This window comes from Solanum verrucosum, unplaced genomic scaffold, assembly GCF_900185275.1.
Source record: "Solanum verrucosum unplaced genomic scaffold, falcon-dt-bn FXZP01000163.1, whole genome shotgun sequence".
Taxonomy (NCBI): Eukaryota; Viridiplantae; Streptophyta; class Magnoliopsida; order Solanales; family Solanaceae; genus Solanum; species Solanum verrucosum.
The window spans coordinates 348983-376699 of record NW_026020379.1 but is presented as its reverse complement, the minus strand read 5'-3'; the positions used below and the strand labels follow the sequence as shown (position 1 = coordinate 376699).

Genomic DNA, 27717 nt, shown 5'->3' with positions numbered 1-27717 from the left:
GATACAAATTTGACAAAATATTGTGTTTTCATTGTGGTATACCATTATCATTGTAGAAGTTAAATATTTTAAGTACTTGCTTTCTGTTAGTATTATACAATTATGCTCCCTAGTGATCCTCTTATAGTAAGCGACTAAAGTAGACTTCATCATATGTTAACCATACAAAACAAAACCAACATATACCATATATTCTAACAATTGGATACGATATAATATACCCACCTTTATCATATATCAAAATCATATAATATACTATTTTTTCTTAAAATAAATACTATTATATATACCACGTATAATATACTAACATATACCATATATCATACCAACTTTCATTGAAATAAATACTACCATATATACACACCATATAATGTAGTAACCTATACCATAAATCATAGTAACTTGGTATTATATAATATACCGAGTTTTCTTGAAATATATACTACCATATAGTCACTATATAATACACTAGCTTATACTATATATCATATCAACACAGTTTTATTTAATATACCAATATTTTTTTAAATAAGTACTATCAATTAGATATTATATAATATATCATCCCAATGTGAAATCATATAATCTACCAATATTAATTGAAATACATACTTTCTAATATATCAACACATTATTAATTGATTTGTATACGAAATTATCCCTTTTAAACCTTAGTGAATACAATCAATAATTTAAGAAAAAATAATTAAAATATAGTATTATCATCACAATGTAGATATTTACTTGTATCCCACTTTACTTGTCGTACAAGTAAGTATTTTTCCTATTAACTCTGTAAGAAAAAAAATTAATTTTTAAAACAACGTCACTTTCCAATCTATTACTACTTTTAATTTTGTTTTGTTTTTAGTAAATACTACTCACTTTTTTTCTTTTCCGTCACTAACTCAAATTGGGTAAAGTAATAATTCCCCTTTTTTCAATTCCTAGTCAAAATAGAACACAAAATCCTGCCCTGCCTGCCTATAAATAGGGAGAAAACAAATGAGGGTTTTTGAGAAGCAAATATCATGCCGAAGAACAAGGGAAAGGGAGGTAAGAACAGGAAGAGAGGAAAGAATGAAGCTGATGATGAAAGGAGAGAACTAATTTTCAAAGAAGATGGACAAGAATACGCTCAGATACAACGTATGTTAGGTAATGGAAGATGTGAAGCTTCTTGTATTGATGGTACTAAACGTCTTTGTCATATTCGTGGTAAGATGCATAAAAAAGTTTGGATTTCTTCTGGTGATATCGTTCTCCTTGGCCTTCGTGATTTTCAGGTACTCCACCCATCTCTGTTTTATTTTATTTTATCTGGAAATTGCTGTATCAATTATCCATAACAATAGATGATTTGTTTGAGTTCTGCCCTAAATGAAGACTATTCGACCCGTGATTTTGTAGCCATGGCGCAGTCGTCTCTCTTGTTGTGCACCCATCACCGCGATTTGTGTTATTTTACAACTAATAATGAATTACCGATTAGGAACAGAAATAGCTTGTCAATAAGAAACTAGTTTAATTAATTGTCCATATTCAATTTTGACTCAATCAGAGTCTTTCTACTTCACAAACTCCACTTATGTGATTACATTGGGTTTGTTGTTGTTGTTGGGAATGGGTCAGGCTTCTTTTATGAACAATTTGAATTCACTACTTCTTTTATATATTCAGTAGTTGTTCCAATTTGCCTGGCGCTTTTACTTGTTCAAAATATTAATTGTTATGCATTTGGATTTGGCAGGATGATAAAGCTGATGTTATTCTCAAGTACATGCCAGATGAGGCAAGGCTGTTGAAGGCATATGGAGAGTTACCAGAGAACATTAAGCTCAATGAGGGTGTTAATGCATTGGATGAAGAAGACGACGACCCTAATGATGATTATATTGAGTTTGAGGACGAAGACATCGACAGAATTTAGATTTTTTCTTACTTAAATTTCTTTTTTGCCTTATATATTCGTTAGAAGTAAACTATATGATCACAGAGCTTTAGGTTTCTGTATGAATATATTTATACTTCTAACAAGCTACTATATTATTTCCTATTTGCACTATTTTCTGGATGGTTTGCTACTTCTGAAATGTTTTTGGTTGTCTTTCTTCTGAATTTGTTGCTATTCATTGGTGAAGGTTGCTGATTTTTTTTTTACAGTTAATAACTTTTGGTTTGAATGAGTTTATAGCTTTTGGTTTATAAGTCAAAAAGTCCAATTATAACATGATTTTTAACTTATTTTTGTCTTTTAGCTTAAAAATAAGTCCTTTAAAGCACATCTTTATTTTTATCAAAAAGAGCTTAAAAATTGACCTAAAATGTAATACAAACTAGGATCTTATGCATGACTTCTTTGTCATAAACGAAATAGTTTGGATTCTTAATAATTTTATATAAAGAATATTATCGAGTTATTAGCTTGATATTGGATTTTTAATATTGGGTAAATTGATAACCAATTAAGATAGTAGTAAATTAGTAATTTACCACTATATAAATATTAAATATTAATATGAGTACCTTATAGATTACTAACTTTTAGCCTTCAATTCACATTATTGTCCTAGTTCTTTTATTTGTATTGCATTTGTATAGTTCTTTTCATATAAGTTACTATTGTTTCTATTTTATGAGCATTCTATAAAGTTACATTATTGTCTCATCGCGCCAAATTGTTGGAGAAGTCATATAATTGTTTAATGAGCATTTCCTTATTGGTTAAACTGGAAATTGAACCTTTGAGGACCAAAAATCATAAACCGAAAAGCGATAAAAAAATATTTATCGATTTGTTTATTTGTTTAGCATATTTAAAAATAAAAGATAAATATATCGATCCGATAATACATAAAACTGAATCATATCGACCGGTGCACACCCCTAGCCATCTTACCATAGGACCTTAACTATAATAAACTATAGGCTTGAAGTTTGGACACAAATTCTGGAGTTTAGGTTCCAGATTGACAAACCTAAAATAGTTTTTGGTGTGCAAGTTAAGAGAGGAAGTTTCAAATATTTTGGATCAAAACAATCTGAAGAAAATTCAACCTAAAATAGAGTTTTTAGAGCGCAAGTTAAGAGAGGAAGTTTCAAATATTTTGGATCAACAATCTAAAGAAATGGGGAGATTTATGATGTTGCTACACATCATATTGGAGCGGGATGAATGAAATGGAGACTCACATTTTGTGTCTTGTGTGATAAGAATGTTTCACCAAAACTTAAAAGTAAGTTTTATATAGTGAATGTTGGATCAATCATGTTGTATTGGGTGGATTAGTAACCAATCAAAATATCACACCTCTTAAAGATGAAAGTAGCGAAAATGAGTACGTTGAGATGGAAGTGTGGACATACTAAGAGAGTAAAAGTAAGAATGAAAATATTTTAGACAAAGTGGAGTGGCCTCCGTGGTGTGGATAAGATAAGGAAAGTGATGCTGAGATAGTCCACACATGGGAATTTTGATGCACAAATGCCCTAATGAGAAGGTGTGAGGTTGGTTATGGTGGGTCCGAGGAGAGGTAGAGGAAGGGCAAAGAAGATTTGGGAAAAGGTAATTAGACAAGACATATTGCACCTGAGGCTTACCGAAAACATGACCCTAGATAAGAGGATCTGAAGGTTGATGATTATGATAGAAGACTAGTTGCATAATCGAGCATTGTCTAATTTTCTTTATCAATAATATTATTACTAATTAAGTGTACGTGTTTTTGCACATATATATCGTGTTAATTATAATAAATATATATACAAAAAATATATAATTTTGCGTTAAGTAATAAATATATAATCAAATTATTAGAAAAAAATATTAGTATTAAATAAGTGCAATATTTATTTAAGTGATAAAATAAATGTTATCTTTGTAAACTTGTCGATCAAAGTCCCTCACAAGTTAATAAACAACATAAATTTCACTAGTCTAGAGTCTAATTACGTTTCTTATGTGTTTTCAAAATTACTATTTGTGTCATATTTCGATCGTCAGATATATGTATCTTGAATACATGGGTCAAAGTAGATGCAATTTGTTCCAGGTATATTGTATCCTGACGAATTCACATGTCTCTCTCACCTCTCCCTGTCTCGCTTGCCGCTCTCCCTATATATTTGTATTTGAGAATGTATGTGAAAGCAAATATACATGTATTTAGGTGTATTTGACTTAAAATCTGATATGCAATTATTAATTAGTGAGATAAAATGTAATTATTTTGAACTATAGGGAGTAAATATGGTATAAATATTTATGTAATTAGTAGTTTTTCCTCTTTTTTTTTTTTATATATATATCTAAGAACTCCTAATTTCAAAAGAGTTCATTAGTAGTTTTTCCTTCTTTCTTTTTTATATCTAAAGAAATCCTAATTTCAAAAGAGTTTAAAGTGCTAAAAGATTTCCTAATATAATTTGTATTGTCTTATAATAATAATAACAACATTCCGCAATTAGAAAGTGTCCTATATTAAACGGATCTAAAGGAATTGAAAGTGTACAAAATTAATAAAATTTAATAACAAAAGAAACTCCTCAACGTAAAAGTAGATTTATTTTATAGTAACAAAAAAAAGTGTTGTAAATGGAACACAAATCTAATTAGGAGAAGGTATTTTCATGTAAGAGATTACTTTAATTAATTTCAAAGTTCTAAATATCCAGATAATAATTATTTAAGAAAAATAGCAAGTGACAATTTTGTTAATTATAAAGTCCTCTAATGAAGAGCAAAAAATTCAATCAACATTTCTAAAGGTCTTCGTGCTTTTAGTATAGTATAACAGATAGATAGATTAGTCTCCTATTATCTTCTTAGATTTTTATTATTATTTGTTATTTTGTGTTCCTTTGCTACTATTATCATGTTAATTCATTTTTCATATGTGCTCTGAATGTGCTTCCTGAGCTCAAGATCTACCAAAAACAACCTCTTTAAAGCCCTGTACTATATTCATTTTTCACACTTGCTTTGAATGTACTACCTTAGCTGAGGATCTATTGAAAACAACATCTCTAAAGCCCTGTTGCATTGGATTTTTGCCAATTACCATGTACTCCGTTTCAAAAATTCATTTGCCTTGTGCACTTAACTGACAGCCATATTTACATAAAAATATGGTGTAATAACAAGATGCAGAAACAGACTATGATTTATAACACTATCAAATGAAAGTGAAACATAAGAGTTTTCTTTTGAAGATGTGCTAAGATAAATAAAATTACATCAAAACCTACTCTTACTTCACATGAACATATGCCTCTTGTACAAGAAACTTACAGTTCATTTGCATTGGTGCTGGAATTCGTTCACCGTGAATTTGACATCAAATTACATGCATTCATTCAGTTCCTGCAACCTTCTTCTTCAATTCCTCAATGTCTTCCGCCAATTCTTTTCTACTTGACTGTAAGCAAGAACAATAAATTCAAATCTCTGTTGCATTTCCATGCAAACACCACCACTATTCTACAGTAGTCATGTATTCTTTGTGTAGTTATTTCAAAATCTCGGAACATTTTATTCATGATGCACAGGGTCGCTTCATCTCACAATATGAGGTACACTACAGACCAACAGGGACTACTGCAGAAATGTTAGTTGGCATATCGATGCTAAATTCAGATTTTGTCATGGTTAAGAGATGTTTCATAAGACTGAAATAGACAGCACAGTGAGAACATTGAAGTATCTCGGTTTTGGCTGGTTTGACAGGATGAGTTACCGTGGCAGAATGTGATGTAGAGGGAGTTACCAGAACCAAGCCGCAGCCACTCTTTTTATTAATTTAGCTTAAGATAGGTTCATCCAGACACTACCCCTTGAAACTGGATGGACTTACTAAACTACAATGTTTATGAAGATTAGTTCACACCTGTATGGGAAACAATAAGGTAGAAGACCACCTTGCAAACTCGGGCCATGAATGCATTGTGGCAACCTGAGGCCAACCTGTTAAGGTGTGGCCGAATGGATATTCAAATTGTGCTTTCAAGATTATCTGATCCACTATAAAAACATCTACCCTCTTGAAAAATAAAGTAAGATGCTGACAAATGACAGATAAAGTATTTTTTTTAAAAAAAAAAATCGTGGAAAAAATTTGAAATGTTAAGAGAACATGAAACCTAATCCCGCGATCTTACCTTGAAGAGAAGGTAGCGGTAGACAAACCATCCAGTATATCCAAGTCCTACCAACTCCAAGACTTTCGGTAGCTGCAGAAAGGGGAGAAAAATTAGTGACTCAGATGGTTGGGCAAAATCACAAGAGAGATCTATTAAAGACAGGATCTCAGTCTGTCATACAAATGAAAAATCAGAAACCTATAGCAGGGAAAAGACTCAGAACAGTCTTAAAGCAGTCCTCAGGTAAAACAATTAGCTTATTCCATTGATCTACTTACTAGAGGAACTGAGTTGATGGCACCAACAAGAATTGAAGATAGCCAAACTGCTACAATTGCCCCACCACCGTAAAGTAGCACTGTCGTCTTGTCTTCAACAGCATCCCACTGTAATCAATACACAGATATTCAATGTGAGTTAGACATAAACAAATTTGTTTATAAACATAAAAACGATAAAAATATATAAATCCTAACCTCGTATTAAAAGGAAAAGCTATCTATTCCAATCAGTAAAGAAAAATGCATCTCTAATAATTCTTTAATTGTATTTTTAGGTACTCCCACATTATCTCCATTTGAAAAATTTCAACTTGACAAAAATATGTACTACGTACCCCAAATTAGAGAGCGTTCAGCAGATAAAAATATGAAGAGAACTCTAATGAAGGTAAAAAGAACAAGAAGTCTATGGTTGCACTAAAGCTAATATCAGAGTTATCATCACATGGTCCTATTTAACTATTAGAGTTTCATTTCAATGATCTACTCCTATTGTTAAATTGAAGAAAGCCTCAAGACATTATATATGTAACAATCTGACAGGTATTGCTCTATAAGTATTTTGCAGGAATAAGTAACTCACACTCTATGGTGATGTACTGTGTACAAAACAAGGTTTAGATCTTTGTAAACCTCAAAGAGATGCAACAAAAGAGAGATTGACTACCAAACGACTCTATTACTTTCAGCAGAGAAGATGCAATTGTTTCTCAGGTGACGACCATCTGGTTTACCTTTTCTTTTAGCTCTGTTATGAATTCACTAGTATCAACAGAAGCTTCTTCAGATGAAGAGGCTTTAACCTGGAGTAGCGAAGACCTTTTGGATTCTGTTACAAGACATCAACATAAATCATAAGCACAGCAACAGGAACAATATTATCATCGAAAAGAGAAAACATCATACTAATACAATGTTCATCACTTGTATTTAAGGTTTAATGTAACTATGTCAGTAATAGTGTTAAGCCAGCAACAAGAGGTTCTCTGTTATTCGCTCTGGACCTTATCTGCATAAACCATTATAATCAAGGTAGAAAAGAATTCCAGCTTTTGCCAGGGATTAATTGCAAACTTTTGGTTTTACATACACAGCATTATCACAATGTCCATGAAACATGATCGTTGGCATCGGTCCTCTACACTTTTAGGTACTAAAACATCAAGATTTGTGCACAAAATGTGCATTAAAGTAAAGACTGGGATATACTCTTAACTTTAAGCCATTCAATAGAAAGTCATTTCATCAGTGTATGAGGTTCTCCTTTGCATTGCGAAGATACCCTTTTCCCTTGGTAAGAAGCATGATTTTTTTGGAACTCCAATAACAATTGAAAGCACAAATACTTGGTGAATCTACCAAAACTAGGTTAAATTGTCAATCTCAGTTCATCGAAAAGGATAATGGAAAGTAGAAAAGGCTAGTAACTACTTCATTGCAGAAAAGGTATCCATATATACTAATAAATTCCTATTTATTTCTGGAGAAAGAAATGGCAAATTATGAGTTGCTATCCATTTTCAGATGCTATATTCCTTGATGTAAGGAGCCTTAAAGTGGCTTCAGATGCCAATTCTAAGATAGCACTGGATGCAAAGCAGCTAAGGACAATACCCACTGAATAGCTAAATCAAAGACCAGAAGTAGCACATGATATATGAAGCTCTTATATCACAATTAAGTAGTACATGAGCTAACGGTAAAATGACAAGAGTTACTTGCACCAAATTGTGTCAATCAGTATTATTCAGCCATAGGATAAGACATCATACCCAAAGAATTAAACAAGCTAATCTCACGGTAAATTAGGCCAAAGGCAAGCTAAAAAAAATTAAGCTGGGACATGGCAGAATTAAAAGGCCTAGTATACTGCATGAGTATCGATCAAACTCTGGCAGAAGGAAAAACTTTCTTAGCTTCTCAAAAACTTCCCCAGTCAAAGGTATAACAATATTTTAGTTTAAGACCAAATGATTTAAGCTTCTACTCAAGTCATCACAAATGCATAAGTAATTTATTGATCATTGCGACAGAATAGCAACAAGCACATCAGAAAACAAGAGAGGACTTTTTTAGGAAAAAAATCATAAAAAAAACATATCAACTACAATCTACTAAGGAAACAGATGTGAAGAATTAACACATTCAAGTTCAACGATCAACTTCAAATGCCAGTTAACCAACTTAACATGATGCTCCACAAAATGATCTAAAGTAGGACAAAGAGAGAGTATAACAACCCAAAAAATCTATCAATCAATCAACTAAACTTCAATCTGAACCAGTTGCCATCTGTTTATGAATCTTTTTGCATGTCCTCTATTCAAACATTTTAAATTTGGAAAACTCATAGTAATAGTTATTAAGAAGAAAACAATTTTATTTGTGGTCTACCTAGGCAATCTTTCCTTTATCCGAACTTAGGAAAAGTTATGCTCTTTTTTTTTCTTTTGTGAAAGATAACTAAAACAACAAGAAATTAGCCCAAAACTAAGTGAGGAAATGAGACCCCAACAACATCTCCTGCAGCACGTGAAGAAATGCTAGAAGAGGACAAGTTTATGCTTTACTCTAAAAGGGGAAGACAATGAGGATGTTTGGCTAAACTTCTAAGTTGGCCAAACTGGTTTACTGGCACTTTTTAGCTAATCTACGTGTTTGGTAAACACCAAAGTGTTTTTAAGCTAAAATCAGCCAAAAGCCATAAGTTTTACAATTTTAACCTTAATATTTTATCTATTTCTCAACACATCTTTTCCAAAACAGAACTTCTTACATCCTCTTCACTTCGTATCCATCGTTCCTCTTTTCCTTTACACATATACTTATAGGGTTATTTTAAGCGTCTAACAAAAGAACAACTTATCAACATTTTTTTACCAAACACTTCAACTGCTTATTAACAGTTTCAATACTTCTATCCAAACATGTATCAACCTATTTATAAAATCAGTTTCAACCCTTGAAAATATTCTTCAACACTTAATAGCTATTTACAATCAGCTAATCACAGGGGGCTCAATATGTCCTCTCTTTTATAAAAGGGTGTTTCACCAAGTATAGAGTTCAAAATATTAAGGCATAATACATAGATAGACACCTAAATTTGGCCTCAACTAGAAACTAAACACCTTAACTTTGAAAATGCACATCTAGACATCTAAACTTGGTTTAAGATGACCTTGTAAACACCCCCAACTTTGAGAATGCACCCCCTTAAAGGTGTCTAGATGTGCATTTTCAAAGTTAATGTGTTCGCAAGACACACTTGTGTCAAGTTAAAGTGTCTAGACGGTCATAATGAAAGTTGGGAGGGGGGGGGGGGGGGGTTCAACTTTTGGTTGGGGGCAAGTTAAAGTATCTATCTATGTATGTATTATGTCAAAATTTAATTTGACCGAGAAATTACTAGTGGTAAATAAAATAATGATAGAAAAATTGATTGACTAAGAAAGCATCACATCAAAGTTCAAAATAAGAACAACATACCCAAACACAATCCCACAAGTGGGGTCTAGGGAGGGTGGCGAGTACGCAGCCGCCGAGTTTATCAACTTTCTTGGAAAATGATAAAAAGAAAGATACCCCTATTGTCACTCCAAAGAACGCTCTTCGATAGACCCCAACTCAAGTAAAATATATAAAATAAAAGTATGCAAAGCAAATACAGTAGCGAAGAAATATGTTGAAAAGAACGAAGAACAAAACGGTAGCAACGCTAAAAAAATACAATAGTTAAAGCAAATAAAATATCACCTAATACTAAAATCGAAAAATAAGTTACTAAGGAGACTTTTGATAGTGTGTATAAGAATAATGTTGAATATGGTGTATCAATAATGTCGGCATTAGTAATACTTATATTAGTTATGCTGAGATTATTTATTATGCATCATTTGAATAAAAATATTAAAAAATAACATGAATTGCATAATTTTGTTATCAAAAATACCCTCCAAGGCCTAGCTCGAGAGGCAAAAGGTGGAGGATTTGTGGCTTAGGTCGTAGGTTCAAGCCCCACACCACGCAAAGCGAAGCCCGGTATTTAAGTGGAGCAGGGTAGAGGGGCGGGCCCATTATCCACCGAGTTTAGAAGGCTGTGATTGGTCCAAAGGACGGATCACAAACAAATTTCTCGGTTATCAAAAAAAAATACCCTCCACAAATATGGTGAAAAGAATGTGATCTTTTTTTAGGGAGAATAATGTCTTTAACCATGTTAATGCATGCATTAAAACCCCTTGCACCATACTATATGATGAACTTCCATGTATTAGCTATACATACCTAAATACCAAACTGAGTGTATAATTATACATGTGTTGAAAAAGTGTACCACACATGGTATTAGTAATACACAAAGCTAAGGCATGCATTATAAACATTGTATTTTTATTTGGACTAAGAAAATTCGTTCAAGTTCTTGAACTTGTAAAATATTTATACTCCCTCCGTGTCACAAAGAATGACCTCCTTTCCTTTTTAGTCAGTTTAAAAAAGAATGACCTCTTTCCTTTTTTGGTAACATTTTAATTTTTGCTTTCCACTTGACATGTTTAAGACCACAAGATTAAGGGCAATTTTGTACATTTGACATAACTTTAATTTAGGACCACAATATTCAAAAGTCTTCTTCATTTACTTAAACTCCGTGCCAAGTCAAACCAAGTCATTCTTTATGAAACGGAGGGAGTATTATATAGCATGGAATACACGTGTGTTGCACGTGTTTGAGAACTAATATTTTAAAAAAGAGCAAATAATTTCAAAATGTTTATCTTTTAAAACTCATAAATAAAAATTAAACATAAATTATTTGATAAAATATATCAAAAAAGTTTGGTGGAAAGAATCCAAATCCAATACAAGGGGTAAGTGTAGAGTTTGCATAATACAGGGGTGTAGATTTTTAAAAGGGTAAAACGAAAAATACCGCTTTAATATCTATATTCCCTCACTAGAATCTACCTTTTTATAGCCAAACCACTACATATATGATATATATAATCACCAAAAACATCTTTTCACTATAAGACCCCCACCCCATCCATCCATCCATCCATCCAAACCAAATCTAAATTTTACTTTTTTTTCATTCAATGGAGTTCATATCCCAACACCCACAACAAGAACATGTTGACCAAAGAGGAAATTTAAGAGAGTTGATGATTAGTGACAGCAAAAAAAAAGTGGTGAAATAGTCCAAATCCAAATGCATCATGATCAAGCTGAAGAAACAAACACGACTAGTATACAAATCAACTACAGTAGAGAAGAAATTATGTTGAAAAGAATGAAGAAGAGAACATTAGAACAACCATAAAAAATACGATAATTGAAGCAAATAAAACATCACCTAATAGTAAAATCGAAGAATAAATTACTAAGAAGCTTGTACAGTTATGATTGCATTAGTTATACTAAGACTATTTCTTATGCACTATTTGGTTTGATGTATAAAAAATAACATGAATTGCATAATTTCTAAAAAAAATATTTGTTTACAAAAATAACTTCCACAAATATAGTGAAATGATGTGAAAAAGATTTTAAGGGACAATTGTATTTTTAACCGTACTAATGTATGCATTAAAACCATTTGCACCATATTATATCATGGATTTCCATGTATTAGCGATACATACTGTTAGAATAGGAATAGGTTTATACAATCCTATTAGAATAGGAATATGTTTATACAATTCTATTAGAATAGGAATAGGTTTATACAATCCTATTAGAATAGGAATAGTAATAGAAATAGGAATACTAAATAGTATCCTACTTGGTAAAGGATTGTATTCTAGGGTCTATAAATAGGGTCTCAATGTAATAATGTACACAACAACAAATCAATAATATTCTTTTCCTATATTTCTCACATGGTATCAGAGCCTCTACGATCTTGGTAAACAATTAAAGAGCTTCTGCTGTTGGCGGGCTGCTATTATCCATATATGTTGCCCGTCCGGCCAACGATTATGTTAGCAAAAGTTTGGTCACCGTGTGATCTTTTCGGTGACTATTTTTTCATATTTAATTTGTGTAGCACCGTGCCATCATTCCGGTGACTACTTTTTCATATTTAATTTGTGTAGCACTGTGCCATCATTCCGGTGACTACTATTTTATATATAATTAGTGTAGCACCGTGCCATCCTTCCGGTGATTATCTTTTTTTGCATATTTGATTTGCGTAGCACCGTGCATCTCTCCAGACTACTTTTCATATATAATTTGTGTAGTACCGTGGATTTTTCCGAACTATTTTCTCATATCTAAGTTGCATAGCATCATGTGTCTTTTTAGTGACTCCTCATATTTGATTTGCATAGTTCCATTCGTCTTTCCGGTGACTCCTCAAATCTGATTTGCGTAGGGTTGTGCCATCATTCCAACCCTACCCGTATAATTTTTCTTTTTCAGTAGGGTCGTGCCATCATTCCGACCCTACCCATATTATTTCTCTTTTTTCAATGGGGTCGTTCCATCAATTCGAACTATCCTATATAATTTATATTTTTTAGTTGGGTCGTGACATCATTCCAACCCTACCCATATAATTTTATTTCTTAGTTTGTGACCACTTTTAGCCATCAAATCTAATACTTCGGCATATGAGCATGTTCTGGCCAGTTTTTCGGTGACTTGTTTGATATCGACTCGTCTATTGATTCCAACATGATCCATATACTTTATACTAGATTTTGAGCCCTTACGACCGCTGCATTGCGAAGAAGTCTATATGGAGCAACCACCTAATTTTGTTGCTCAGGGGGAGTTTAGTAGCCTTGTATGTTGATTACGTAAGTCACTCTATGGTCTGAAACAGTCTTTGCAAGTTTGGTTTGAAAAGTTCCAACACTGTAATTTTATCACTCTGTGTTTTATCGGCATTATGCATCAAATTTAGTATTTCATGAGAAGACCAAGCACATTGAGATTGATTGCCAATTTTGTGAAGTCGAGTGATCAACTTGCAGATATCTCACCAAGCCCCTCATCAGTCCTCGTGTTAATTACATTTGTAACAAGCTAGGTACATGAATTGTATGCACTAGCTTGAGGGGGAGTGTTAGAATAGGAATAGGTTTATACAATCCTATTAGAATAGGAATATGTTTATACAATTCTATTAGAATAGGAATAGGTTTATACAATCCTATTAGAATAGGAATAGTAATAGAAATAGAAATAGGAATACTAAATAGTATTCTACTTGGTAAAGGATTGTATTCTAGGGTCTATAAATAGGGTCTCAATGTAATAATGTACACAACAACAAATCAATAATATTCTTTTCCTATATTTCTCACACATACCTTAATACCTAACACAGTGTATAATTATACATATGTTGAAAAAGTGTACCACACAAGGTAATCTTTTTTTTTGATAACCAGAAATCCGTCTGTGACCTGCCCTTTGGACCAATCACAGCATTCTAAACTCAGTGGATAATGGGCCCGCCCCTCTACCCTTCTCCACTTAAATACCGGGGTTCGCTTTGCATGGTGTGGGGCTTGAACCTGCGACCAAAGCCACAAATCCTCCACCTTCTATCACTCGAGCTAGGCCTAGGGGGCTACCACACATGGTATTAGTAATACACAAAGCTAATGCATGCATTATAAACACTGTGTTTTTATTTGGACTAAGAAAATTCGTTCAAGTTCTTGAACTTGTAAAATATTTATATTATATAACATGGAATACACGTGCGTTGCACGTGTTTGAGAACTAATATTTTAAAAAAAGAACAAATAATTTCAAAATGTTTATCTTTTCAAACTCATAAATAAAAAATAAACATAAAATATTTGATAAAATATATCAAAAAAAAAATGGTGGAAAGAATCTAAATTCAATACAAGGGGTAAGTGTAGAGTTTGCATAATACAAGGGGTGTAGATTTTTAAAGGGGTAAAACGAAAAATACCTCTTTAGTATCTATATTCCCTCACTAGAATCTACCTTTTTATAGCCAAACCCCTACATATATGATATATATAATCACCGAAAGCATATTTTCACTATAAGAAACCCCCCACCCCCATCCATCCATTAATCCAAACCAAATCTAAATTTTACTTCTTTTCATTAAATGGAGTTCATATCCCAACACCCACAACAAGAACGTCATGACCAGAGAGAAAATTTAAGAGAGTTGATGATCAGTGACAACAAAAAAAAAAAGTGGTGAAATAGTCCAAATCCAAATGCATCATGATCAAGCTGAAGAAACAAACACGACTAGTATACAAATCAACTACAGTAGCGAAGAAATTATGTTGAAAAGAATGAAGAAGAGAACATTAGAACAACCATAAAAAATACGATAACTGAAGCAAATAAAACATCACCTAATAGTAAAATCGAAGAATAAATTACTAAGATGCTTGTATTAGTTATGATTGCATTAGTTATATTGAGACTATTTCTTATGCACTATTTGGTTTGATGTATAAAAAATGTCACGAATTGCATAATCTCCAAATAAAATATTTGTTTACAAAAATAACTTCCACAAATATAGTGAAAATGATGTGAAAAAGGTTTTAAGGGACAACTGTATTTTTAACCGTACGAATGTATGCCTTAAAACCATTTGCACCATATTATATCATGGACTTCCATGTATTAGCAATACATACCTTAAGACCAAACATAATGTATAATTATACATATGTTGAAAAAGTGTACCAGACAAGGTATCTTTTTTTTTTTTTGATAACCAGAAATCCGTCTGTGAGCCGCCCTTTGGACCAATCACAGCCTTCTAAACTCGGTGGATAATGGGACTGTCCCTCTACCCTTCTCAACTTAAATACCGGGGTTTGCTTTGCAAGGTGTGGGGCTTGAACCTGCGACCTAAGCCACAAATCCTCTACCTTTTATCACTTGAGCAAGGCCTAGGGGGGCTACCACACATGATATTAGTAATACACAAAGCTAATGCATGCATTATAAACATTGTATTTTCATTTGGACTACCAAAATTCGTTCAAGTTCTTGAACTTGTAAAATATTTATATTATATAACATGGAATACACGTGCGTTGCACGTGTTCGAGAAGTAATATTTTAAAAAAGAACAAATAATTTCAAAATGTTTATCTTTTCAAACTCATAAATAAAAAATAAACATAAATTATTTGATAAAATATATCAAAAAAAAATGGTGGAAAGAATCCAAATTCAATACAAGGGGTAAGTGTAGAGTTTGCATAATACAAGGGGTGTAGATTTTTAAAGGGGTAAAACAAAAAATACCTCTTTAGTATCTATATTCCCTCACTAGAATCTACCTTTTTATAGTCAAACCCCTACATATATGATATATATAATCACCGAAAGCATCTTTTCACTATAAGAAACCCCCCACCCCCATCCATCCATTAATCCAAACCAAATCTAAATTTTACTTCTTTTCATTTAATGGAGTTCATATCCCAACACCCACAACAAGAACATCATGACTAGAGAGAAAATTTAAGAGAGTTGATGATCAGTGACAACAAAAAAAAAAGTGGTGAAATAGTCGAAATCCAAATGCATCATGATCAAGCTGAAGAAACAAACACGACTAGTATACAAATCAACTACAGTAGCGAAGAAATTATGTTGAAAAGAATGAAGAAGAGAACATTAGGAACACCATAAAAAATACGATAACTGAAGCAAATAAAACATCACCTAATAGTAAAATCGAAGAATAAATTACTAAGATGCTTGTATTAGTTATGATTGCATTAGTTATATTGAGACTATTTCTTATGCACTATTTGGTTTTGATGTATAAAAAATATCACGAATTGCATAATCTCTAAATAAAATATTTGTTTACAAAAATAACTTCCACAAATATAGTGAAAATGATGTGAAAAAGGTTTTAAGGGACAATTTTATTTTTAACCGTACTAATGTATGCATTAAAACCATTTGCACCATATTATATCATGGATTTCCATGTATTAGCAAACACAATGTATAATTATACATAGGTTGAAAAAGTGTACCACACATGGAATTAGTAATACACAAAGCTAATCCATGCATTATAAACATTGTATTTTTATTTAGACCAAGAAAATTCGTTCAAGTTCTTGAACTTGTAAAATATTTATATTATATAGCATGGAATACACATGCGTTGCAAGTGCTCGAGAACTAATATTTTATAAAAGAACAAACGATTTCAAAATGTTTATCTTTTAAAACTCATAAATAAAAAATAAACAAAAATTATTTGATAAAATATATCCAAAAAAAAATAGTGGAAGGAATCCAAATCCAATACAAGGGGAAAGTCTAGAATTTGCATAATACAAGGGGTGTAGATTTTTAAAAGGGTAAAACGAAAAATACTTTTTTAGTATCTATATTCACTCACTAGAATCTACCTTTTTATAGCCAAACCCTTACATATATGATATATATAATCACCGAAAGCATCTTTTCTCTATATGAAACCCCCCCACCCCCATCCATCCATCCATCTAAACCAAATCTAAATTTTACTTCTTTTCATTTAATGGAGTTCATATCCCAACACCCACAACAAGAACATGATGACCAAAGAGGAAATTTAAGAGAGTTGATGATCAGTGACAAAAAAAAAAAGTGGTGAGATAGTCAAAATCAAAATGCATCATGATCAAGCTAAAGAAACAAACATGACTAATATAAAATAACAAGTATGCAAATCAAATACAGTAGCGAAGAAATTATGTTGAAAAGAATGAAGAAGAGAATATTAGCAACACCATAAAAAATACGATAAGTGAAGCAAATAAAACATCACCTAATAGTAAAATCGAAGAATAAATTACTAAGATGTTTGTAGTAGTTATGATTGCATTAGTTATACTGAGACTATTTCTTATGCACTATTTGGTTTGATGTATAAAAAATAACATGAATTGCATAATTTCTAAAAAATATATTTGTTTACAAAAATAACTTCCACAAATATAGTGAAAATGATGTGAAAAAGGTTTGAAGGGAAAATTGTATTTTTAACTGTACTAATGTATGAACTAAAACCATTTGCACCATATTATATCAAGGATTTCCATGTATTAGCGATACATACCTTAATACCAAACACAATGTATAATTATACATAGGTCGAAAAAGTGTACCACACATGGTATTAGTAATACACAAAGCAAATGCAAGCATTGTAAACATTGTATTTTTATTTGGATTAAGAAAATTCGTTTAAAGTGCTTGAACTTGTAAAATATTTATATTATATAGCATGGAATACACGTGCGTTGCAAGTGCTCGAGAACTAATATTTTATAAAAGAACAAACGATTTCAAAATGTTTATCTTTTAAAACTCATAAATAAAAAATAAACAAAAATTATTTGATAAAATATATCCAAAAAAAAATGGTGGAAGGAATCCAAATCCAATACAAGGGGAAAGTCTAGAATTTGCATAATACAAGGGGTGTAGATTTTTAAAAGGGTAAAACGAAAAATACTTTTTTAGTATCTATATTCACTCACTAGAATCTACCTTTTTATAGCCAAACCTTTACATATATGATATATATAATCACCGAAAGCATCTTTTCTCTATATGAAACCCCCCCACCCCCATCTATCCATCCATCTAAACCAAATCTAAATTTTACTTCTTTTCATTTAATGGAGTTCATATCCCAACACCCACAACAAGAACATGATGACCAAAGAGGAAATTTAAGAGAGTTGATGATCAGTGACAAAAAAAAAAAGTGGTGAGATAGTCAAAATCAAAATGCATCATGATCAAGCTGAAGAAACAAACATGACTAATATAAAATAACAAGTATGCAAATCAAATACAGTAGCGAAGAAATTATGTTGAAAAGAAAGAAGAAGAGAATATTAACAACACCATAAAAAATACGATAAGTGAAGCAAATAAAACATCACCTAATAGTAAAATCGAAGAATAAATTATTAAGATGTTTGTAGTAGTTATGATTGCATTAGTTATACTGAGACTATTTCTTATGCACTATTTGGTTTGATGTATAAAAAATAACATGAATTGCATAATTTCTAAAAAATATATTTGTTTACAAAAATAACTTCCACAAATATAGTGAAAATGATGTGAAAAAGGTTTGAAGGGAAAATTGTATTTTTAACTGTACTAATGTATGAACTAAAACCATTTGCACCATATTATATCAAGGATTTCCATGTATTAGCGATACATACCTTAATACCAAACACAATGTATAATTATACATAGGTCGAAAAAGTGTACCACACATGGTATTAGTAATACACAAAGCAAATGCAAGCATTGTAAACATTGTATTTTTATTTGGATTAAGAAAATTCGTTTAAAGTGATTGAACTTGTAAAATATTTATATTATATAGCATGGAATACACGTGCGTTGCAAGTGCTCGAGAACTAATATTTTATAAAAGAACAAACGATTTCAAAATGTTTATCTTTTAAAACTCATAAATAAAAAATAAACAAAAATTATTTGATAAAATATATCCAAAAAAAAAATGGTGGAAGGAATCCAAATCCAATACAAGGGGAAAGTCTAGAATTTGCATAATACAAGGGGTGTAGATTTTTAAAAGGGTAAAACGAAAAATACTTTTTTAGTATCTATATTCACTCACTAGAATCTACCTTTTTATAGCCAAACCCTTACATATATGATATATATAATCACCGAAAGCATCTTTTCTCTATATGAAACCCCCCCACCCCCATCCATCCATCCATCTAAACCAAATCTAAATTTTACTTCTTTTCATTTAATGGAGTTCATATCCCAACACCCACAACAAGAACATGATAACCAAAGAGGAAATTTAAGAGAGTTGATGATCAGTGACAAAAAAAAGAAGTGGTGAGATAGTCAAAATCAAAATGCATCATGATCAAGCTAAAGAAACAAACATGACTAATATAAAATAACAAGTATGCAAATCAAATACAGTAGCGAAGAAATTATGTTGAAAAGAATGAAGAAGAGAATATTAGCAACACCATAAAAAATACGATAAGTGAAGCAAATAAAACATCACCTAATAGTAAAATCGAAGAATAAATTACTAAGATGTTTGTAGTAGTTATGATTGCATTAGTTATACTGAGACTATTTCTTATGCACTATTTGGTTTGATGTATAAAAAATAACATGAATTGCATAATTTCTAAAAAATATATTTGTTTACAAAAATAACTTCCACAAATATAGTGAAAATGATGTGAAAAAGGTTTGAAGGGAAAATTGTATTTTTAACTGTACTAATGTATGAACTAAAACCATTTGCACCATATTATATCAAGGATTTCCATGTATTAGCGATACATACCTTAATACCAAACACAATGTATAATTATACATAGGTCGAAAAAGTGTACCACACATGGTATTAGTAATACACAAAGCAAATGCAAGCATTGTAAACATTGTATTTTTATTTGGATTAAGAAAATTCGTTTAAAGTGCTTGAACTTGAAAAATATTTATATTATATAGCATGGAATACACGTGCGTTGCACGTGTTCACGAACTAATATTTTTAAAAAGAACAAATAATTCAAAATGTTTATCTTTTAAAACTCATAAATAAAAAATAAACATAAATTATTGGATAAAATATATCACAAAAAATGGTAGAAAGAATCCAAATCCAATACAAGGGGTAAGTGTAGAGTTTGCATAATACATGGGGTGAAGATTTTTAAAAGGGAAAAACGAAAAATACCTCTGTAGTATCTATATTCCCTCACTAGAATCTACCTTTTTATAGCCAAACCCCTACATATATGATATATATAATCACCGAAATCATCTTTTCTCTATAAGAAGCCCCCCAGCCCTATCCATCCATCTATCCATCCATCCAAACCAAATCTAAATTTTACTTATTTTCATTTAATGGAGTTCATATCCCAACACCCACAACAAGAAAATCATGACCAGAGAGGAAATTTAAGAGAGTTGATGATCAGTGACAACAAAAAAAAAAAGTGGTGCAATAGTCCAAATCCAAATGCATCATGATCAAGCTGAAGAAACAAACACGACTAGTATAAAATAACAAGTATGCAAATCAAATACAGTAGCGAAGAAATTATGTTGAAAAGAATGAAGAAGAGAACATTAGCAACACCATAAAAAATACGATAATTGAAGCAAATAAAACATCACCTAATAGTAAAATCGAAGAATAAATTACTAAGATGCTTGTATTAGTTATGATTGCATTAGTCATACTGAGACTATTTCTTATGCATTATTCGGTTTGATGTATAAAAAATAACATGAATTGCATAATTTCTAAAAAAAAATATTTGTTTACAAAAATAACTTCCACAAATATAGTGAAAATGATGTGAAAAAGGTTTTAAGGGACAATTGCATTTTTAACCGTACTAATGTATGCATTAAGACCATTTGCACCATATTATATCATGGATTTCCATGTATTAGTAATACATACCTTAATACCAAACACAGGGTATAATTATACATATGTTGAAAGAGTGTACCACACCTAGTATTAGTAATACACAAAGTTAATGCATGCATTAGAAACATTGTATTTTTATTTGGACTAAGAAAATTCGTTTAAGTTAATGAACTTGTAAAATATTTATATTATATAGCATGGAATATACGTGCGTTGCACGTGTTCGAGAACTAATATTTTTAAAAAGAACAAATAATTCAAAATGTTTATCTTTTAAAACTCATAAATAAAAAATAAACATAAATTATTGGATAAAATATATCACAAAAAATGGTGGAAAGAATCCAAATCCAATACAAGGAGTAAGTGTAGAGTTTGCATAATACAAGGGGTGAAGATTTTTAAAAGGGCAAAACGAAAAATACCTCTGTAGTATTTATATTCCCTCACTAGAATCTACCTTTTTATAGCCAAACCCCTACATATATGATATATATAATCACCGAAAGCATCTTTTCTCTATAAGAAGCCCCCCACCCCTATCCATCCATCCGTCCAAACCAAATCTAAATTTTACTTATTTTCATTTAATGGAGTTCATATCCCAACACCCACAACAAGAAAATCATGACCAGAGAGGAAATTTAAGAGAGTTGATGATCAGTGACAACAAAAAAAAAAGTGGTGGAATAGTCGAAATCCAAATGCATCATGATCAAGCTGAAGAAACAAACACGACTAGTATACAAATCAACTACAGTAGCGAAGAAATTATGTTGAAAAGAATGAAGAAGAGAACATTAGCAACACCATAAAAAATACGATAATTGAAGCAAATAAAACATCACCTAATAGTAAAATCGAAGAATAAATTACTAAGATGCTTGTATTAGTTATGATTGTATTAGTTATATTGAGACTATTTCTTATGCACTATTTGGTTTGATGTATAAAAAATAACATGAATTGCATAATTTCTAAAAAAAATATTTGTTTTACAAAAATAACTTCCACAAATATAGTGAAAATGATGTTATAAAGGTTTTAAGGGACAATTGTCTTTTTAACCATACTAATGTATGCATTAAAAGCATTTGCACCATATTATATCATGGATTTCCATGTATTAGCGATACATACCTTAATACCAAACACAATGTATACTTATACATATGTTGAAAAAGTGTACCACACATGGTATTAGTAATACACAAAGCTAATGCATGGATTATAAACATTGTATTTTTATTTGGACTAAGAAAATTCGTTCAAGTTCTTGAACTTGTAAAATATTTATATTATATAGCATGGAATACATGTGCGTTGCACGTGTTTGAGAACTAATATTTTAAAAAAGAGCAAATAATTTCAAAATGTTTATCTTTTAAAATTCATAAATAAAAAATAAACAGAAATTATTTGATAAAATATATCAAAAAAAAATGGTGGAAAGAATCCAAATCTAATACAAGGGGTAAGTGTAGAGTTTGCAAAATAAAAGGGGTGTAGATTTTTAAAAGGGTAAAATGAAAAATACCGCTTTAGTATCTATATTCCCTCACTAGAATCTACCTTTTATAGCCAAACCCCTACATATATGATATATATAATCACCAAAAGCATCTTTTCTCTATAAGAAACCCCCCACCCCCATCCATCCATCCATCCAAACTAAAACTAAATTTTACTTCTTTTCATTCAATGGAGTTCATATCCCAACACCCACAACAAGAACATCATGACCAGAGAGAAAATTTAAGAGAGTTGATAATCAGTGACAACAAAAAAAAAAGTGGTGAAATAGTCCAAATCCAAATGCATCATGATCAAGCTGAAGAAACAAACACGACTAGTATACAAATCAACTACAGTAGTGAAGAAATTATGTTGAAAAGAATGAAGAAGAGAACATTAGCAACACCATAAAAAATACGATAATTGAAGCAAATAAAACATCACCTAATAGTAAAATCGAAGAATAAATTACTAAGATGCTCGTATTAGTTATGATTGCATTAGTTATATTGAGACTATTTCTTATGTACTATTCGGTTTGATGTATAAAAAATAACATGAATTGCATAATTTCTAAAAAAAATATTTGTTTACAAAAATAACTTCCACAAATATAGTGAAAATGATGTGAAAAAGGTTTTAAGGGACAATTGCATTTTTAACCGTACTAATGTATGCATTAAAACCATTTGCACCATATTATATCATGGATTTCCATGTATTAGTAATACATACCTTAATACCAAGCACAGGGTATAATTATACATATGTTGAAAAAGTGTACCACACCTAGTATTAGTAATACACAAAGTTAATGCATGCATTATAAACATTGTATTTTTATTTGGACTAAGAAAATTCGTTCAATTTCTTAAACTTGTAAATTATTTATATTATATAACATGGAATACACATGCGTTGCATGTGTTCGAGAACTAATATTTTAAAAAAGAGCAAATAATTTCAAAATGTTTATCTTTTAAAACTCCTAAATAAAAAATAAACATAAATTATTTGATAAAATATATCAAAAATAAATGGTGGAAAGAATCCAAATCCAATACAAGGGGTGTAGATTTTTAAAAGGGTAAAACAAAAAATACCGCTTTAGTATCTATATTCCTTCACTAGAATCTACCTTTTTATAGCCAAACCCCTACATATATGATATATATAATCACCGAAAGCATCTTTTCTCTATAAGAAACCCCCCCACCCCATCCATCCATCCATCCAAATCAAATCTAAATTTTATTTCTTTTCATTTAATGGAATTCATATCCCAACACCCACAACAAGAAAATCATGACCAGAGAGGAAATTTAAGAGAGTTGATGATCAGTGACAACAAAAAAAAAAGTGGTGAAATAGTCTAAATCCAAATGCATCATGATCAAGCTGAAGAAACAAACACGACTAGCATAAAATAACAAGTATGCAAATCAAATACAGTAGCGAAGAAATTATGTTGAAAAGAATGAAGAAGAGAACATTAGCAACACCATAAAAAATACGATAATTGAAGCAAATAAAACATCACCTAATAGTAAAATCGAAGAATAAATTACTAAGATGCTTGTATTAGTTATGATTGCATTATTATACTGAAACAATTTCTTATGCACTATTTGGTTTGATGTATAAAAAATAACATGAATTGCATAATTTCTAAAAAAAATATTTGTTTACAAAAATAACTTCCACAAATATAGTGAAAATGATGTGAAAAAGGTTTTAAGGGACAATTGTATTTTTAACCGTACTAATGTATGCATTAAAACCATTTGCACTATATTATATCATGGATTTCCATGTATTAGCGATACATACCTTAATTCCAAACACAGTGTATAATTATACATATGTTGAAAAAGTGTACCACACATGGTATTAGTAATACACAAAGCTAATGCATGGATTATAAACATTGTATTTTTATTTGGACTAAGAAAATTCGTTCAAGTTCTTGAACTTGTAAAATATTTATATTATATAGCATGGAATACACGGGCGTTGCACGTGTTCGAGAACTAATATTTCAAAAAAGAGCAAATAATTTCAAAATGTATATCTTTTAAAACTCATAAATAAAAAATAAACATAAATTATTTGATAAAATATATCCAAAAAAAATGGTGGAAAGAATCCAAATCCAATACAAGGGGTAAATGTAGAGTTTGCATAATACAAGGGGTGTAGATTTTTAAAAGGGTAAAACGAAAAATACCGCTTTGGTATCTATATTCCCTCACTAGAATCTACCTTTTTATAGCCAAACCCCTACATATATGATATATATAATCTCCGAAAGCATCTTTTCTGTATAAGAAACCCCCCACCCACATCCATCCATCCATCCAAACCAAATCTAAATTTTACTCTTTTCATTCAATGGAGTTCATATCCCAACACCCACAACAAGAAAATCTTGACCAGAGAGGAAATTAAGAGAGTTGATGATCAGTGACAACAAAAAAAAAAAGTGGTGAAATAGTCGAAATCCAAATACATCATGATCAAGCTGAAGAAATAAACACGACTAGTATAAAATAACAAGTATGCAAATCAAATACAGTAGCGAAGAAATTATGTTGAAAAGAATGAAGAAGAGCACATTAGCAACACCATAAAAAATACGATAATTGAAGCAAATAAAACATCACCTAATAGTAAAATCGAAGAATAAATTACTAAGATGCTTGTACAGTTATGATTGCATTAGTTATACTGAGACTATTTCTTATGCACTATTTGGTTTGATGTATAAAAAATAACATGAATTGCATAATTTCTAAAAAAAATATTTGTTTACAAAAATAACTTCCACAAATATAGTGAAAATGATGTGAAAAAAGTTTTGAGGGACAATTATTATAACCCTTTGCACCATATTATATCATGGATTTCCATGTATTAGTTATACATACCTTAATAGTAAACAATGTTCGACCTACTAACCGTACATGAGGACAATGGAAAGTTACAAAAATCAAATGGCAGCTAACATTTTGATTTTGAAACAATCTCTAAAAATAGCAGTATCACATGAATTGAAATTGCAGAAAATACTCACAAAACCAAATTAGTTCGAGGAAAGCAAAATTTCCAGAAAAAACTACCTGCAAATTTGAAGGAAGTAGAAAAGGCTGAAGCAGAAACACGGGGTGGAAGATAAGGTAGGGCAGAGCGGCAAAATGAGGCGGCTTTAGCGGTGTAGCAAAGTGATAAATGAGTAGTAAAAACGGCAGAAGAAGCCATGGAAGTAGAAGCTGCTGCAATCGCCGCCATTATTAGATGGGATTTTGCTGTTGCTGTGAAGGTCTTCTGCGAGTCGCTCTCTTTTACAACGGAGAGAAAATTTCCTTAAGCTTTCTCATTCATCCATTCTCTATCTTCAAAAACCAAATTTCTATGTGAGAAAATGACAATTTTGCTCCCCATATTTGAGACTGAGTTCAAATAGTCCCTAAAGTATGCTTTCAATAGTTTTGGTTCCTTTTTAAGTTTAGTTTAATACTAGTAATCTTCTTTAAATATTTAACAAATTATGTCTTGATAGATATGACAGGGGGAGGGGAGGAAAGAGAATTGATGTTATAGGTTGCTAATAAAAAAAATTCAGCTATGTGTCTATTTTATAAGAGAGATTCATTTTCAATCGATGAAAATGTTATTTTCTTTTATTCAATTTATAAATGATCAAGAGATCATATTTTTATTAAAAAAAAATAGGTTTTAATATTAAAATATCTTATCAAATCTTTAATATCGCAACACAAGAAATTGTACCACACATAAAAAAAAAATAGACCAAAAACAATGAAAATTACACCTAAAAAAACTGCACCAGAATCTAGAGAAAGCATAAATAGTTAAACCTGCAAAAGTTTTGACTGTTTTGTACCTCTAATTATGAGTTCTCGTTAAAAAAAAAATCTTCGTATTTTTCATAGAATCTTACTAACAAAATTCGATATATATTTGACAAAAATAAAAAATATTAAACTTCGATAAAGTTAAAGACAAAAATTATTCAAAGCAGGGATAATTTTGAATCTACTCCCAAATAGCACTTTTCTTAGAGTGAGGAATAATAATTCAAATCCAATATCTCTCAATTTTAATATCCTATTTTACCATTTGAAAATTATTGGAAAAAAAAGATTTTTTATGAGTTTGAAAATTATTGAAAAAAATAGGATTTTTTATGAGTCACAAAGATTGTATATGTTAAAGATGCAAAACACAAATTACTCCTTTTGTTACTATTATTTAAGTTTCTATTTGTATGTGTCCAAATCGAGACTTAACAGTTGGGCGTATTGAATGATGATATGTAAAAATTGAAGACAAATCAGACATGACATAACAGAGACGGTATCGACCTCACCATATGAGTTTGTCTGGTAAAATGATCTACATTTACAAAAGGTTTGGACCTGCCATCTTTGTTGGTTTAGTTTCACAGTCACAAGGCTTGAAACATCCTATGTGTAACAAAAACAATAAATTATTATAGGGTCGAAATTCATGCAAAACATTTCCTAGGGTTTAGCTTTAACAAATATATCTCTATTCCTACTTGTATCACATCACAATTTTGAATACTCACTTCACACAATACTTCATTATGTCCGATGTCACGATAGCAAATAGGCTGATAACATTTGTTATTTCTATTTTATCGATTGTTTCATTATTTACTTTTTTCACTAGTTATTTCAATCAAGTTTTATCAGCAATTCAGTATTAATAATTTTATCGTTTGGTCACCTCACTTGTTACTTTAAGTCATTGATTTCGGAGTAAACACATATAATTGATGGTAACATACATGATGTACTGATGAAAGATATATAACATATATGATGTACGAAAAAAATTGAATAGACACCACTATTAATTTTTTTTTATAAAAAGGCTCCCTCTTTTATGTATTTCTCTAGCTTAAGATCCAAGTATATTGTTAAGTGAAAGCTCATTTTCTTTTACCCTACATGAAAAAGTATTTGGAAAATTGGATTGAAATGGATTTCATTTCGTTTTCCACTTTACTTCCAAAACAGAATTGTCGTTTTGACCAACTTAACTATGAAGCACAAAATTTGACTGATGCTTCTATTGTAGAATTTCTAGAAATTAGAACTACACCTAACTAAAGTTTTTATTTGGCGTCTGAACGTACCTATTTATTTTAGGACTTGATTAATCTAGATTATAGTATTGTAAAATCTGATTAAGGTACGCATAACGTTTGCATTTCTCCCTGCAGACCCTAAAGAAGCGACTATATTTCAGAACTTGAGCCAAAATATTTAATTAAAAATGAAA

General features: G+C 30.8%; 2 protein-coding genes across 2 annotated transcripts; one reads left to right on the top strand and one right to left on the bottom strand.

Moving 5' to 3' along the window:
• The first annotated feature begins 993 nt into the window (after nucleotides 1-993).
• On the top strand, nucleotides 994-2065 carry LOC125838948 (eukaryotic translation initiation factor 1A-like). The gene is made up of 2 exons (XM_049517949.1): nucleotides 994-1286; nucleotides 1751-2065. The coding sequence occupies exons 1-2, from the start codon at nucleotides 1032-1034 to the stop codon at nucleotides 1928-1930; spliced, it is 435 nt and encodes a 144-aa protein (XP_049373906.1). The 5' UTR covers nucleotides 994-1031; the 3' UTR covers nucleotides 1931-2065.
• Nucleotides 2066-5144: 3079 nt separating this feature from the next.
• LOC125838946 (protein CURVATURE THYLAKOID 1A, chloroplastic-like) lies at nucleotides 5145-25765 on the bottom strand. The gene is made up of 5 exons (XM_049517947.1): nucleotides 25506-25765; nucleotides 7154-7248; nucleotides 6417-6524; nucleotides 6157-6228; nucleotides 5145-5417 (listed from the first exon to the last, which is right to left on the bottom strand). Exons 1-5 carry the CDS (start codon nucleotides 25672-25674, stop codon nucleotides 5352-5354), a joined length of 510 nt encoding a protein of 169 aa, XP_049373904.1. The 5' UTR covers nucleotides 25675-25765; the 3' UTR covers nucleotides 5145-5351.
• Between the last annotated feature and the right edge of the window lie 1952 nt (nucleotides 25766-27717).